Source organism: Haliotis rufescens, unplaced genomic scaffold, assembly GCF_023055435.1.
Source record: "Haliotis rufescens isolate VD_foot unplaced genomic scaffold, xgHalRufe1.0.p SCAF_17, whole genome shotgun sequence".
In the NCBI taxonomy this organism is placed as follows: Eukaryota; Metazoa; Mollusca; class Gastropoda; order Lepetellida; family Haliotidae; genus Haliotis; species Haliotis rufescens.
The window spans coordinates 10072098-10087451 of NW_025963857.1; the positions used below are offsets into that span (position 1 = coordinate 10072098).

Consider the following 15354-nt stretch of genomic DNA (forward strand, 5'->3'; position numbering starts at 1 on the left):
TCATCTCTGATGGCTAAAGGCCAAAGCAGCTCACCCTAATCCTTTCCTTCTGACGTGTCGTGATCTTTTTTGAAAGGGCATGGGTTAAAGCCAAGTTGAAATTGCTTAATTTACAAAATATACAAGTTTTGCCGTATTTGAGGTGGTGTGGTGAAATGGGATTTTAAGATTATGTCACTTACATAGCAACTCGCAGGCATGTGTGTGGCTGCTTGTACTGGTCCGGAGTTTTGCTGGTTTTTTGGAGCTAGCCCACTGAGATGGCCCACAATTCTAGGTTAGAATAGGTCTTCAGTAACCCATCCTTGTCGTAAAGGCGACTATGCTTGCCGAAAGAGACGACTAATGGGATCGGGTGGTCAGGCTCACTGATTTGTTTGATACATGTCATCATATATCCCAATTGCATGGATCGATGCTCATCATGTCAATCTCTGGATTGTCTGGCCCAGACTCTGTTATTTACAGACGGGCGACATGTAGCTGGAATATTGCTGAGTGCGGTGTTGAACAACAAACAAACAATCACGTGTTGATGGTCTTATCTCAACAAAACAAAAAAACAAATACTCTCATAAAGCATCTTTTTTGTATGATGCGACCAGGAGATCAAACTGGCTGACATTCCTGACTCACTCTCACTCACTCACTCACTCACTCACTCACCCACCCACCCACTCACCCACCCACTCACCCACCCACCCACCATACTTGCATGTGCTCCGTGGTGCATAAGCCATCTTTATCATAGACAGGATGACCAAATGCCTGGCACTCCGACGATTTACAATTGGCAGTGACAAGGATGGCACAATGGATTAAAATAAATACATTTTCACTACTAATTTTCACTACTAATTAGTGTTTGGTGTAATATATTAAAGCAAACATTTAAGGTAAGAATCGATACTTTTTACTTAGATTGGGCAGTGACCAATACTTGTATCGAGAAGTCAAAACTCGCAATCCACTGGTGCATCAATGTATCGTCCTACTTGGTACAGTCTGACATGTAATCAGCCAATCAATGAGTCTGACCACCAATTTAGTCGCCTCTTACAACAAACAACGGTTGCTGGGGACCTATTCTAGCCTGGAGTCCCCACGAGGTAGAGTTACACGGACTTAAGCGATACCCCAATAACTTGCAAAAACTATAAAGAGTAATGAAAGATATCGGACAGCAACCAACTTACATAAATCATGATTTTCTTTCTTGTGCAGAAATGAAGAATATCAAATAAAAAGATGGATTAAAACTATGAATAATTCATGGAAAAATGCACCATAAGTTGGAAAAAAGAGTTCCTTGAAATGAGTTTACTCTCCACGGGGTACGAGTGACGGATCTTGCTAACATAAACCACACCAAATCATTAATATCTCAGCTTGGTATGTCAGGGAAGAAACATCAGTGCTGTACTCTGCAACCTGATCGTTCATGTATTCGTTATTTATGATAAGACTAAAACACAGGGAGGACAATTAATTTTCATGGGTTTTCGGGGTTTTTATGCGACACAGATGTCCAGCACCCACAAATAAGTAAGCTCAATGCAGAGAACACAATATATTGTATTCCAAGGGAGACACAATAATATTGACTTGGTTGATGCATGTCATCGTATCCCAATTGCGTAGATCGATGCTCATGATGTCAATCACTGGATTGTCTGGACCAGACTCAGTTATTTACAGACTGCCATCATATAGCTGGAATATTGCTGAGTGCGATGTTAAATGACAAACAAACAAACAAAAACAAACAAACAAAAACACTGTACCAAATTCTTGAAAAAGAACAAAAAGGTCCTTTTATTAAAGTAATTATCAAATTTTACAGCACAGTACACTACCCCATTTTATTTGCTTTACTAACACTCTAAATTAATTATTAGGGATCGCCTGTACCCTAGTTTTGAAGGTCAAGGTTAAACCCAGAGTTTGGGCGAGACGTGACACCCATGTAGCCAGATTGTTGGATGGATAACCTTGTGGACCTGGATCTGGTTACTGACTGATGACACTCCCATGATGGTGTCTGTAAGGACTTTAGCAGCACCTGATGGCTCTTAATTCACTTCTGACACTTACTCATTCCTGTTTGTAAATTTGTGACATTTCGTGTCTTGGTGATGGTTTGAAGATGGTAATCCTTGTGATCCCATGTTGTGCACTTCACATCATCGCAATCATATCCCGGCCTTTGGGGTGTCAAGCAAATGCTTGAAATGCTTGTACTGATTTGACCTGTGAAGGTCCTGGGTAGAATAATAGGTCTTCTGCAATCCATGCTTGCCGTAAAAGGCAACCATGCTTGTCATAAGAGGCGACTAACAGGATCAGGTGGTCAGGCTCGTTGACTTGGTTGATGCATGTCGTCGTATCCCAATTGCGTGGATTAATGCTCATGATGTCAATCACTGGATTGTCTGGTCCAGACTCAATTATTTACAGACAGCCATCATATAGCTGCAATGTTGCTGAGTGCGTCGTTAAACAACAAACGAAGAAACAAGTGTCTCTCATCTCCATTGTATTCTCTTTTTGATCTTTTCATGTATATTCTTTTTGTCAAAATAACAGAATTTTTTTTTAAATAAGTCTCAATTTCCAACCAATACCATATCCATCTACCGTATATCATTTAAATAATATTGGTAATTCCACATAAGAACCTTGAAAAACAGCAACAAAACAAAGACGGACAATATTTGAAGGTTTTCTTTCTTAATACAGTTTATTGTTCACACATTCTTTTATTGGAAAGATAACCAGTGTCCATCAACCAATGTAATATTGAGACTTCAGTTGAGTTGTCATCGCAGGAGACGGACTGATGCAGCCAGGGATTCAATATATCATGTTAATATCCTAACGCCACATAATAGCAGAAGTAGTTGTGCTCATAAATAATGTTTTCAATTTAAGTGTAAACGCGAATTAGTTTCGTTGATATGGTAGTCATTGAAGGTGAGGTGAGGTGAAATGGGGTTTAACGTTGCGTCCAAGATTATTGCACTTATATAGCGACGTGCATATACGTGTGTGTGTTTGTGTGGCTGCTTGTACTAGTTACGACTGATGCTGATTTATAGTTCTAGCTCACTGAGATACCATGCCGCAGTTTAACATGAATACCCCACTCAGACACAGTATACTGACTCCGAGCCGACCAGTCCTTGTTTAGCCCCTTAATGCCGAGTGCCAGACAGGGTAACAACAAGTACCATCTTTTGGTATGACGCAGCCGGGGATCGACCCCGGACATTCCGCTCTCCGGGCCAGATGCTCTACCACTAGACCACGGAGGCGGTCGGTAATCATTGAATGTAAGGGAATGCTGCTGCTCCTGATGAACCATGCCTTTTTGTTAGTTTCTTGCTAAAGTAAATTACCTTACACTTTATAGGTAATCCTAAAAAATGTTAAATTTCTTACAAAATCCCAAGATATCGGAAACGAGTTTATGGGCCATTGAAAAACAATTCCATCTACAGACATGTGAATCGCCATGAAATTAGTTTTTATACCGGAATGAAAGGCGAAAACATTCATGCCATTCCATTGATGTTGCACAAGCCAACAAATGAGAAACAAGAGACTTTCTTTCGAGGCTAATGGTAGATGCACACAGAGTGTTTGGAGGAGGGTACAGCCACAGGCACCGTTGATGACTGTCATGGGCAACTCTCACGAGGATGCCAAAGCAGAATGTGTTTATGGTGCTCCTTGCTTGCCTCTCCCTGGGGATTCCAAGACTGAAAAGATTCTTGGTGACTCTTGCTTGTCTCGCCATTGTCCCAGAATTCTCTAACCATTGCTAGTCTCCCCATGGTACCACCTGCTTGTCTCTAGTGGTACCCTTGCTTGTCTCTAGTGGTACCCTTGCTTGTCTCTAGTGGTACCCTTGCTTGTCTCAATGGTACCCTTGCTTGTAAACCATGGTACCTCTTGCTCGTCTCCAATAGTTCCCTTGTCTCAATGGTACCCTTGCTTGTCACCATGGTACCTCTTGCTTGTCTCCAATGGTACCCTTGCCTCAATGGTACCCTTGCTTGTCTCTAGTGGTACCCTTGCTTTTCTCCAATGGTACCCCTTGCTTGTCTCTAGTGGTACCCTTGCTTGTCTCCAATGGTACCCTTGCCTCTAGTGGTACCCTTGCTTGTCTCTAGTGGTACCCTTGCTTGTCTCCAATGGTACCCCTTGCCTGTCTCTAGTGGTAGCCTTGCTTGTCACCTCAAGATACCACTTGCTTGTCTCCAATGGTACCCCTTGCTTGTCTCTAATGGTACCCTTGCTTGTCTCCAATGGTACCCTTGCCTCTAGTGGTACCCTTGCTAGTCTCTAGTGGTACCCTTGCTTTTCTCCAATGGTACCCTTGGTTGTCTCTAGTGGTACCCTTGCTTGTCTCCAATGGTACCCTTGCCTCTAGTGGTACCCTTGCTAGTCTCTAGTGGTACCCTTGCTTGTCTCTAGTGGTACCCTTTCTTGTCTCAATGGTACCCTTGCTGGTCTCTAGTGTCATATTGCTGACAAAATCACCATGATTGTTCTTTCTAGTTGTGATAATTGGCATGAGCTGTATTAATTGCCTATCAAATGGTCAGTCTAACTCTCAGAAAAGAAGAAATGTGCTTATAGCAATGTATGTTTCAATTTTTGATAATTCAATTGTTAATATTGATGAGCATGATACTGGCAATTAGTGTAGATAATAAAATATGCTCTTAATGATCCAGCACAAACTGAACTTACTCCTGCAAGGACAACTGGACAAAACAAGTTGTAGCTTTAATCTAACAGGAGGATCCCAAATCAATTGACAGATCAATGGGAGGATCACCAAACATTTGACAGGTCAATGGGGGATCACCCAAACGTTTGACAGGTCAATAGGAGGATCACCCAAATGTTTGACAGGTCAATGGGCGGATCACCCAAATGTTTAACAGGTCAATGGGAGGGTCACCAAAACGTTTGACAGATCAATGGGAGGATCACCCAAATGTGTGAAAGATCAATGAGGGGATCACCCAAACGTTTGACAGGTCAATGGGAGGATCACCCAAACGTTTGACAGATCAATGGGAGGATCACCCAAACATTTCACAGATCAATGGAAGGATCACCTAAGTGTTTGACAGATCAATGGGAGCATCACCCAAATGTGTGAAAGATCAATGAGGTGATCACCCAAACATTTGACAGGTCAATGGGAGGATCACCCAAATGTTTCACATGACAATGGGAGGATCAACCAGTAGTTTGACAGATCTATAGGTCTAAGGATCACCCACACATTTCAAGATCAATGGAGGATCACCTAAACGTTTGACAGGTCAATAATAGGATCAACCAAAGTTGTTACAGGTCAATGGGGATCACCCAAATGTTTGACAATCAATGAGAGGATCACCAAAGAGTTTGTCAGGTCAATGAAAGGATCTCCCAAATGTTTGACAGATCAATGGGAGGATCACCGAAGAGTTTGTCAGGTCAATGGAAAGATCTCCCAAATGTTTGACAGGTGAATGGGAGGATCTCCCAAATGTTTGACAGGTGAATGGGAGGATCTCCCAAATGTTTGACAGGTGAATGGGGGATCAGCCAAATGTTTGACTGATCAAAGGGGATCACCTAAATGTTTGACAGATCAATGGGAGAATCACAAAAGAGCTTTTCAGGTCAATGAAAGGATCTCCCAAATGTTTGACAGATCAAAGGGGATCACCTAAATGTTTTACAGATCAAAGGGGATCACCTAAATGTGTTATAGATCAATGGGATGATCACCCAAATGTTTGACAGATCAATGGGAGGATCACCAAAGAGTTTGTCAGGTCAATGAAAGGATCTCCCAAATGTTTGACAGATCAATGGGAGGATCACCAAAGAGTTTGTCAGGTCAATGGAAAGATCTCCCAAATGTTTGACAGGTGAATGGGGGATCATCCAAATGTTTGACAGATCAATGGGGATCACCCAAATGTTTGACAGATCAATGGGGATCACCTAAATGTTTGACAGATCAATGGGAGGATCACCCAAATGTGTTATAGATCAATGGGGGATCACCTAACTGTATGACAGATCAATGGGTGATCACCATCAGTGTGTTGCTGCTTATAGTGATATAAACCACTTTCACTCACTCGCTTGAAGGCTTCAATGATATTACTGCTATGTTGCTGATTGTAGTATAAACAATTTTCACTCACTCACTTGAAAGCTGCCATGATGTTACTGTTGTGGTACTGTATGGCATAAGACTCACTCACTTTCTTGATAGCTTCCATGATGTTAGTGTTGTGTTACTGTGTGGTATAAAACTTTCACTCACTCATTTCATAGCTTCCATAGTTGTGTTACTGTGTGGTATAAGACTTTTAACTCACTTGAAGGCTTCCATTGTTGTGTTACTGTGTGGTATAAGACTTTTACTCACTCACTTGAAGGCTTCCATTGTTGTGTTAATGTGTTATAAGACTTTCACTCACTCACTTGAAGGCTTCCATTGTTGTGTTACTGTGTGGTATAAAACGTTCACTCACTCACTTGATGGCTTCCATTGTTGTGTTACTGTGTGGTATAAGACCTTCACTCACTCACTTGAAGGCTTCCATTGTTGTGTTAATGTGTTATAAGACTTTCACTCACTCACTTGAAGGCTTCCATTGTTGTGTTACTGTGTGGTATAAGACTTTCACTCACTCATTTGATAGCCACCATTGTTATGATACTGTGTTGTATAAGACTTTCACTCACTCATTTGATAGCTTCCATTGTTGTGATACGGTGTGGTATAAGACTTTCACTCACTCACTTGAAGGCTTCCATTGTTGTGTTACTGTGTGGTATAAGACGTTCACTCACTCATTTGATAGCTTCCATTGTTATAATACTGTGTGGTATAAGACTTTCACTCACTCACTTGAAGGCTTCCATTGTTGTGTTACTGTGTGGTATAAGACTTTCACTCACTCACTTGAAGGCTTCCATTGTTGTGTTACTGTGTGGTATAAGACTTTCACTCACTCACTTGAAGGCTTCCATTGTTATGATACTGTGTGGTATAAGACTTTCACTCACTCATTTGATAGCTTTCATTGTTGTGATACTGTGTGGTATAAGACTTTCACTTTCTCATTTGAAGGCTTCCATTGTTATAATACTGTGTGGTATAAGACTTTCACTCACTCACTTGAAGGCTTCCCTTGTGATACTGTGTGGTATAAGACTTTCACTCACTCATTTGATAGCTTCCATTGTTGTGTTACTGTGTGGTATAAAATGTTCACTCACTCACTTGAAGGCATTCATTGTTGTGTTACTGTGTGGTATAAGACTTTCACTCACTCACTTGAAGGCTTCCATTGTTATGATACTGTGTGGTATAAGACTTTCACTCACTCATTTGATAGCTTTCATTGTTGTGATACTGTGTGGTATAAGACTTTTACTCACTCACTTGAAGGCTTCCATTGTTATGATACTGTGTGGTATAAGACTTTCACTCACTCATTTGATAGCTTCCATTGTTGTGATACTGTGTGGTAGAAGACTTTTACTCACTCACTTGAAGGCTCCCATTGTTGTGATACTGTGTGGTATAAGACTTTCACTCACTCATTTGATAGCTTCCATTGTTGTGTTACTGTGTGGTATAAAACGTTCACTCACTCACTTGAAGGCATTCATTGTTGTGTTACTGTGTGGTATAAGACTTTCACTCACTCACTTGAAGGCTTCCATTGTTATGATACTGTGTGGTATAAGACTTTTACTCACTCATTTGATAGCTTTCATTGTTGTGATACTGTGTGGTATAAGACTTTTACTCACTCACTTGAAGGCTTCCATTGTTATGATACTGTGTGGTATAAGACTTTCACTCACTCATTTGATAGCTTTCATTGTTGTGATACTGTGTGGTATAAGACTTTTACTCACTCACTTGAAGGCTTCCATTGTTATGATACTGTGTGGTATAAGACTTTCACTCACTCATTTGATAGCTTCCATTGTTGTGATACTGTGTGGTATAAGACTTTTACTCACTCACTTGAAGGCTCCCATTGTTGTGATACTGTGTGGTATAAGACTTTCACTCACTCATTTGATAGCTTCCATTGTTGTGATACTGTGTGGTATAAGACTTTCACTGACTCACTTGAAGGCTTCCATTGTTATAATACTGTGTGGTATAAGACTTTCACTCACTCACTTGAAGGCTTCCATTGTTGTGTAACTGTGTGGTATAAGATGTTCACTCACTCATTTGATAGCTTCCACTGTTATAATACTGTGTGGTATAAGACTTTCACTCACTCATTTGATAGCTTTCATTGTTGTGATACTGTGTGGTATAAGACGTTCACTCACTCATTTGATAGCTTCCATTGTTATGATACTGTGTGGTATAAGACTTTCACTTACTCACTTGAAGGTTTCCATTGTTGTGTTAATGTGGTATAAGACTTTCACTCACTCACTTGAAGGCTTCCATTGTTGTGTTACTGTGTGGTATGCAGTTCCCTGCTTGTTAGAGGTGGTGGTGCAACACCATATTCAGCCACTCACTCACTCTGGTGTTCCCCAGCTGTGATATGGCAGGAATATTTCTAAAAGTGGAGTAAAATCATACATATTCACTCACTCACTCTGGTGTTCCCCTGTCTTGAGTGGTGTAAAATCATATTCAGCCACTCACTCACTCTGGTGGGTGTTCCCCCGCTGTGATATGGCAGGAATATTGCTAAAAGTGGAGTAAAATCATATTCAGCCACTCACTCACTCTGGTGTTCCCCCGCTGTAATATTGCAGGAATATTGTTTAAAGTGGAGTAAAATCATATTCAGTCACTCACTCACTCTGGTGGTCCCCCACTGTGATATGGCAGGAATATTGCTAAAAGTGGAGTAAAATCATATTCAGCCACTCACTCACTCTGGTGTTCCCCCACCATGATATGGAAGGAATATTGCTAAAAGTGACGTAAAATCATTAAAGTCACTCACTTACTCCGGTGTTCCCTAGTTTCGATATGTCAGGAATATTGCTAAAAGTGACGTGAAATCATATACACTCACTCACTCACTCACTCACTCACTCACTCACTCACTCACTCACTCACTCACTCACTCACTCACTCACTCACTCACTCTGGTGTTTCCCCACCGTGATATGGCAGGAATATTGCTAAAAGTGGCGTTAAACCAGTATATGTCTTGAAGCAGTGACCGCTCAAATATTTCTGTCTTGGACAAAACTTGAACAAAACTCTCAATCCCTTAAGGAGTTGCTGTTGTTTGTGCATTCCCTTCTCTCAAGGTTCAACCACAGCCTCCCATCACTGACAGAGCAATACCGTGATCTGTAAGCAGTCTTTATTACACAGCAAAGTTATACATCATCTGCTCCCATCTATCTGTGACAGGGCAGTAATATTAATGCACATCTTGCGATGCCAGTCTGCGAATCTAATCTACAACAGATACATATATGTACAGCGGACGTCAACAGGTGGACAGATTAAGGATGTTTGAATGTCCTTGACTTGATGAGAAAGAGCATGATTTGTACTGAACTGTTATTAAACTCATTAAATCTCAATATCATCATCATCAGCAGCAGCAGCAGCAACAGCAACAGCAACTTAGTATAGAGAATGAAGATGATCCCTGCTTGTTTTAATAAAGAAATAAACTTTTATCAGGGCACGCTCCAAGGCTTTCTTGTCATGTCACATTCACAGCACATACAGCTTTCAGAAATAGAGACCATAGACGTATGCTGTGCCTGTTGAGATTAAGTGAATTGCCTATACGGAGTAATCTGGGCAGAAGAGAGAATATTGTTTATTCACAACGCTTTTGTCGGCTATGTAACAATGGTTGTATTGAGGACGAAATCCATTTTGTGTTTGTCTGCCCGTTTTACGCATCATTAAGACAAAAGTATATTCCTGTAAGATTCTATAACAATCCATGTATTAATACTTTTAGCTCTTAAATAGCCAAAATGACTATACTCAGAAATGTAGCTAAGTATGTGAAGGAAGCTCTATTATTACGTACAAAGACCTAATATTGTACCCTTAGTATTGTTTTCAATGTAAATTGCCTCAGTTGTGTGTTACTATATAAAACTGAAATGTACATGGGCCTATGGCCTCCCATACATGATTAAACATATATATATACATACAGGAAACAATAGCACTCATCACATGAAGCTCCTAATTTAAACAAAATAGACAAATTGTTTATAAAACAATGGAAAAACTGTTGGCCTCAGCTTTTACACAAAGAGAATTTTTTTTAAATGGATGAAAAAATGTCAAGTGGTTAAAACTATTTCTGTTTCACACCTAAAATCCTTGTCTTATCTTTTGTGTTGATGCCTTGAAGGCAAATTATAGGAGTCCAATCACTAATCTGGGGAGGAGTGAAGTGTGTGAGAAGTAAATACTGTTATTCAAATCCATTGCTATGTCTCCAAACTGTATGGAGACCGCCTCCGTGGTCTAGTGGTAGAGCGTCCGCCCGGAGAGCGGAAGGTCCGGGGTTTTATCCCCGGCCGCGTCATACAAAAAGACGTTAAAAGATGGTACTTGTTGTTACCCTGTCTGGCGCTCGGCATTAAGGGGCTAAAACAAGGACTGGACAAGGACATGAATTTGGTGACACAGTAATCTCCAGATTAACAGCGTCTGTTGATTGTTCAGCATATATACGTATGTCATTACTGATGTCTCACATCAACTTGGAAATTGACTTAAGAGAGGAGCACAAAAAATGCCCAAATGTCTGATTACAATATCATTCTTTGTTTCATAAATATAAATAACAAAACCATTAATGTTAACTCACTTATTGTTCTGATGATGAATATGATAAGTATCAGCAGCTAGATCATCATCTATCTATAGGAGTTTGAAGTACCAAAGTTTTAAGTGACAGAGTGAGTGAGTTGGGTTTAACACCACTTGTAACAGTATTCCAGTTATATCACCGCGTGTCAGCTGAATGTGGGAGGAAAGACCGATGCAGGTCTCAGACGTTACCACTTCAGTTAAACCCACGAGAAACATAAACGGGGCGAACCTGGATTCGAACCCACAGTCATAGGTTTCTGGCATGCCCAAGGGATGCAACTCTGCACAGCGAATCACGGCGCCTTAGACGACTGGGCCACCCGTGCCCCCCTTTTAAGCTACAGACCTATTTATTCTTGTTATCAACAGATAGATGTATGTGATCTCATGGTTAATGAAACTGTTACACACCAGGTCTTCATTATTGTGTAACTGTTTGAAGTATGAAAGTTTCAACAACATGCTGTTCTGTTCTACTCTCTGAGTGACACTTTTCAGAACCGCCTTTACTGAAGTCTTCTTACTCATCGTGACTTGAATGTCCATCTTTTAACTGATATTTATTGATATTGCAGGGTGCTTGCTTTTCATCACATGGAAACCTATGATCACAGTTACGAATCCCTGTACACCCTGAATATGTTTCCGTTTGTTGGCACCATACCCTTCCGCGTGGGTTTCACCAAAGTGGTAAACGTTTAAGACCTGCATCACTTCGGGCTTGATATAACTAAGATAATGTTCAAAGTTGCATTAAACCGAACTCTCGCCTGCTCACTCACTCACTCACTCACTCACTCACTCACTCACTTCGGGCTTTACCCGACACCAAGCTGGCAAAATATTGTCTTGATATAACTAAGATAATGTTCAAAGTTGCATTAAACCGAACTCTCGCTCACTCACTCGCTCACTCGCTCACTCACTCACTCACTCACTCACTCACTCACTCACTCACTCACTCACTCACTCACTCACTCACTCACTCACTCACTCACTCACCCACCCACCCACCCACTCACTCACTCACTACAAATTGACACTAGACCGCAAGCTTGAGTTTGTTTGTGTACTATTAAAGGTGTTTTGATGGCTTATAAATATTCAGACTTTATAAGGGGTGTCCTTATATGTTATCACTATTCAGTAGATGTTTCAGGTAAAGTTGCAGCCCAACCTTTCCAGCCTTCAAGCTTTGTCTATATTGTATGGTTTGTTGAAGTTACCGAGTATCATATAAAGATTCTGTTGGTAATAGGCTCCGCCATTTTGTGTGGTGATCAGTTTCAGCTGACAAGTGTCCTGTCACATTTTGATTAAGGTCCACCTGAGTATGTAGATGTCTATTTAACAGCCATCATCCTCACAACACATCCATTTGGAAATATTTCCACTGCATCCTCCAATCATGAGACGTTGTATCTGGACACAACTGCTCACATCGGCTTCGTTTTAATTTTATTTGGTAAATTTGGGACACAACTTCACTATTTCTGCTTATGGAGTGAAAAATACACACAGCTGTGTCATTATCTTCATGTAGATCTCACGGTTATATAGGGTGAAATCTCCACACACCAATGACCGCCCAGTCACATAGATTGAATTCTTCACACACCTATGACCACACAGTCACATAGAGTGAAATCTCCACACACCTATGACCACGCAGTCACATAGATTGAAATCCCCACACCGTGATGACCACCCAGTCACATAGATTGAATTCTCCACACACCTATGACCACACAGTCACATAGATTGAAATCTCCACACACTGATGACCAATAGAGTGAAATCTCCACACACCGATGACCACGCAGTCACATAGATTGAAATCCCCACACACCTATGACCACGCAGTCACATAGATTGAAATCTCCACACACTGATGACCAATAGAGTGAAATCTCCACACACCTATGACCACGCAGTCACATAGATTGAAATCCCCACACCGTGATGACCACCCAGTCACATAGATTGAAATCCCCACACCGTGATGACCACCCAGTCACATAGATTGAATTCTCCACACACCTATGACCACGCAGTCACATAGATTGAAATCCACACACCTATGACCACGCAGTCACATAGAGTGAAATCTCCACAGACTGATGACCACTAGAGTGAAATCTCCACACATCGATGACCAATAGAGTGAAATCTCCACACACCGATTACCAATAGAGTGAAATCTCCACACCCCGATGACCAATAGAGTGAAATCACCACACACCGATGACTGCCCAGTCACATAGAGTGAAAGCTGCATACAGAGATGACCACACAGTCACATAGATTGAAATCTCCACACACAGATGACCAATAGAGTGAAATCACCACACTGTGATGACCGCCCAGTCACATAGGGTGAAATCTCCACACCGGTGACCTATAGAGTGAAATCTCCACACCGATGACCTATAGAGTGAAATCTCCACACCGATGACCAATAGAGTGAAATCTCCACACCGATGACCTATAGAGTGAAATCTCCACACCGATGACCAATAGAGTGAAATCTCCACACCGATGACCAATAGAGTGAAACCCCAACACAATGATGAGCAATAGAGTGGAATCTCCACACACTGATGACCAGTAGAGTGAAACCCCAACACAATGATGAGCAATAGAGTGGAATCTCCACACCGATGACCAATAGAGTGAAACCCCAACACAATGATGAGCAATAGAGTGGAATCTCCACACACTGATGACCAGTAGAGTGAAACCCCAACACAATGATGAGCAATAGAGTGGAATCTCCACACAATGATGAGCAATAGAGTGGAATCTCCACACACTGATGACCAGTAGAGTGAAACCCCAACACAATGATGAGCAATAGAGTGGAATCTCCACACAATGATGAGCAATAGAGTGGAATCTCCACACACTGATGACCAGAGTCACATAGAAATCCCGCTCCCTCACATATATGCACAAAGTATAGTCTTCACACAACCATACTGACCGTATTTTCAACACTATATACATTTCGCCACTGGTGTGTTGCCAGGATGGAGGAGGAGCTAATGCTGGGGAGCCATGGAAGGAGAAACTGTAGGAAGCATCATATCTCTGCGTCTGCTCACACAGCAGTTGTAACACCAGAACATGCATCCTCTGCTAGACCCTTCCTTTGTGAATAGGAAACACTATTTCTCACATTGTTACCATGCTGCATCAGTGGCTTGGCATCGTAGCGGTTTCCTGAGGTCAAGGTCACTCTGTCTTTTCGATGAAGCCCACGCCCAATGCGACACACAAGTTGATAAATCTCATAGCGAAATCTTGTACATGTGGCCATATATATGAAGAACTTTACGCTGAGGAACAAGTAAAACAGCATGTCCCATAGCGATCCGAGCAACATCATGACGGCCAACACACGGGACTCCAGAGCACAGGGAATGAGGACGATCCTTTGAGCAATGAGATAGTTGACGATAACCAGCAGGATCTTCATCGTTACCACAATCACATAGAACAAACAGATGACGATGAAAGTGACCCTCAACTGCTGGAGAGATTTCAAGTCCATGAAGTACTGTTCCAGCTTGACTTTGCATGCATTGTCTGATTTTAGATATGAGGATATGGTTATGAAAAAACAAGCTGTGACGACCACAAGGGGGGCAATATGTCCGACTGCAAGGTTGATGAAGGGCCATATTTGGTCCCGGAAGTATTCTGAGAACTCTTCAATGTAGACACAGACTGTAACGATGTGGTCCGGAGTTTCCGCGTACTTCACGAGTCCGTAGGTCCAGAAGTAGTGCATGTTGAGACAAAGTAACAAAACTGTTGTAAGCAGCATCACAGCCTTGGCTCGTTCCCGTGTGCACATCTTATAGGTCAGATGTGGAAACTTTGAGGCGATGGTTAGCTCCACTGATGTTGCCACGACGATCCAGGGACTGAAGTGGAGGAAGAACTGGAAAATGAAAGGATAAACCTTGCAAACGGCACCAGAGGTCTCACTGATCTTTACGCTTAGGTTGATGTCGGACACGATCTCGAACCACTTGTTGCCGCAGTCGACGTAGAGGGTGACAAGGTCGATGAAGGAGAGGACGGTGAGATACAAGCATGTTGACCAGACATTCACACTCAGGTTATGCAGGTAGCGGATTGACGTCAGATTACCCACAGTTCCAATGAAGAGGATGATGGGATAGATGTAGCGCTTGATGATGTTGCTGACTTTGAGCTCTGATTGGTCCAGGAAGTCATCGCTGCAGTGGTTTTCATACAGGGCAGCGTAATCATTGTAGTCGGCCATACCAGAAGCATTGGTGCCTGAAACATAGACAAATAGTAGATGTTTTTGTAAACATGTTTTGCAGTTTTTGCAGATGAAGACTGTCATACGAAACGTGATGTGTAAATCAGATACAACTACAACACACTGATTATATATGGTATGATATTGTGATGTCCAATCTCAAATAGTGAAAAACGTA

General features: G+C 41.7%; 2 protein-coding genes across 5 annotated transcripts in view; one reads left to right on the plus strand and one right to left on the minus strand.

Moving 5' to 3' along the window:
• The window catches only part of LOC124152250 (RAB11-binding protein RELCH homolog), a 201677-nt gene that overhangs the window by 55804 nt on the left and 130519 nt on the right, over nt 1–15354 (plus strand). The gene's annotated exons all lie outside the window — the stretch shown is intronic.
• The window catches only part of LOC124111619, a 70236-nt gene continuing 65971 nt past the window's right edge, over nt 11090–15354 (minus strand). For 2 of the 3 annotated variants that reach the window (XM_048397531.1, XM_046472874.2), the window contains exon 2: nt 11090–15190. In XM_048397531.1, coding sequence (XP_048253488.1) covers nt 13980–15190 — 1211 coding nt within the window. In that variant the 3' untranslated portion in view covers nt 11090–13979. The remainder of the gene's footprint in view (nt 15191–15354) is intronic. The other variant, XR_007221720.1, reaches the window with a different exon arrangement.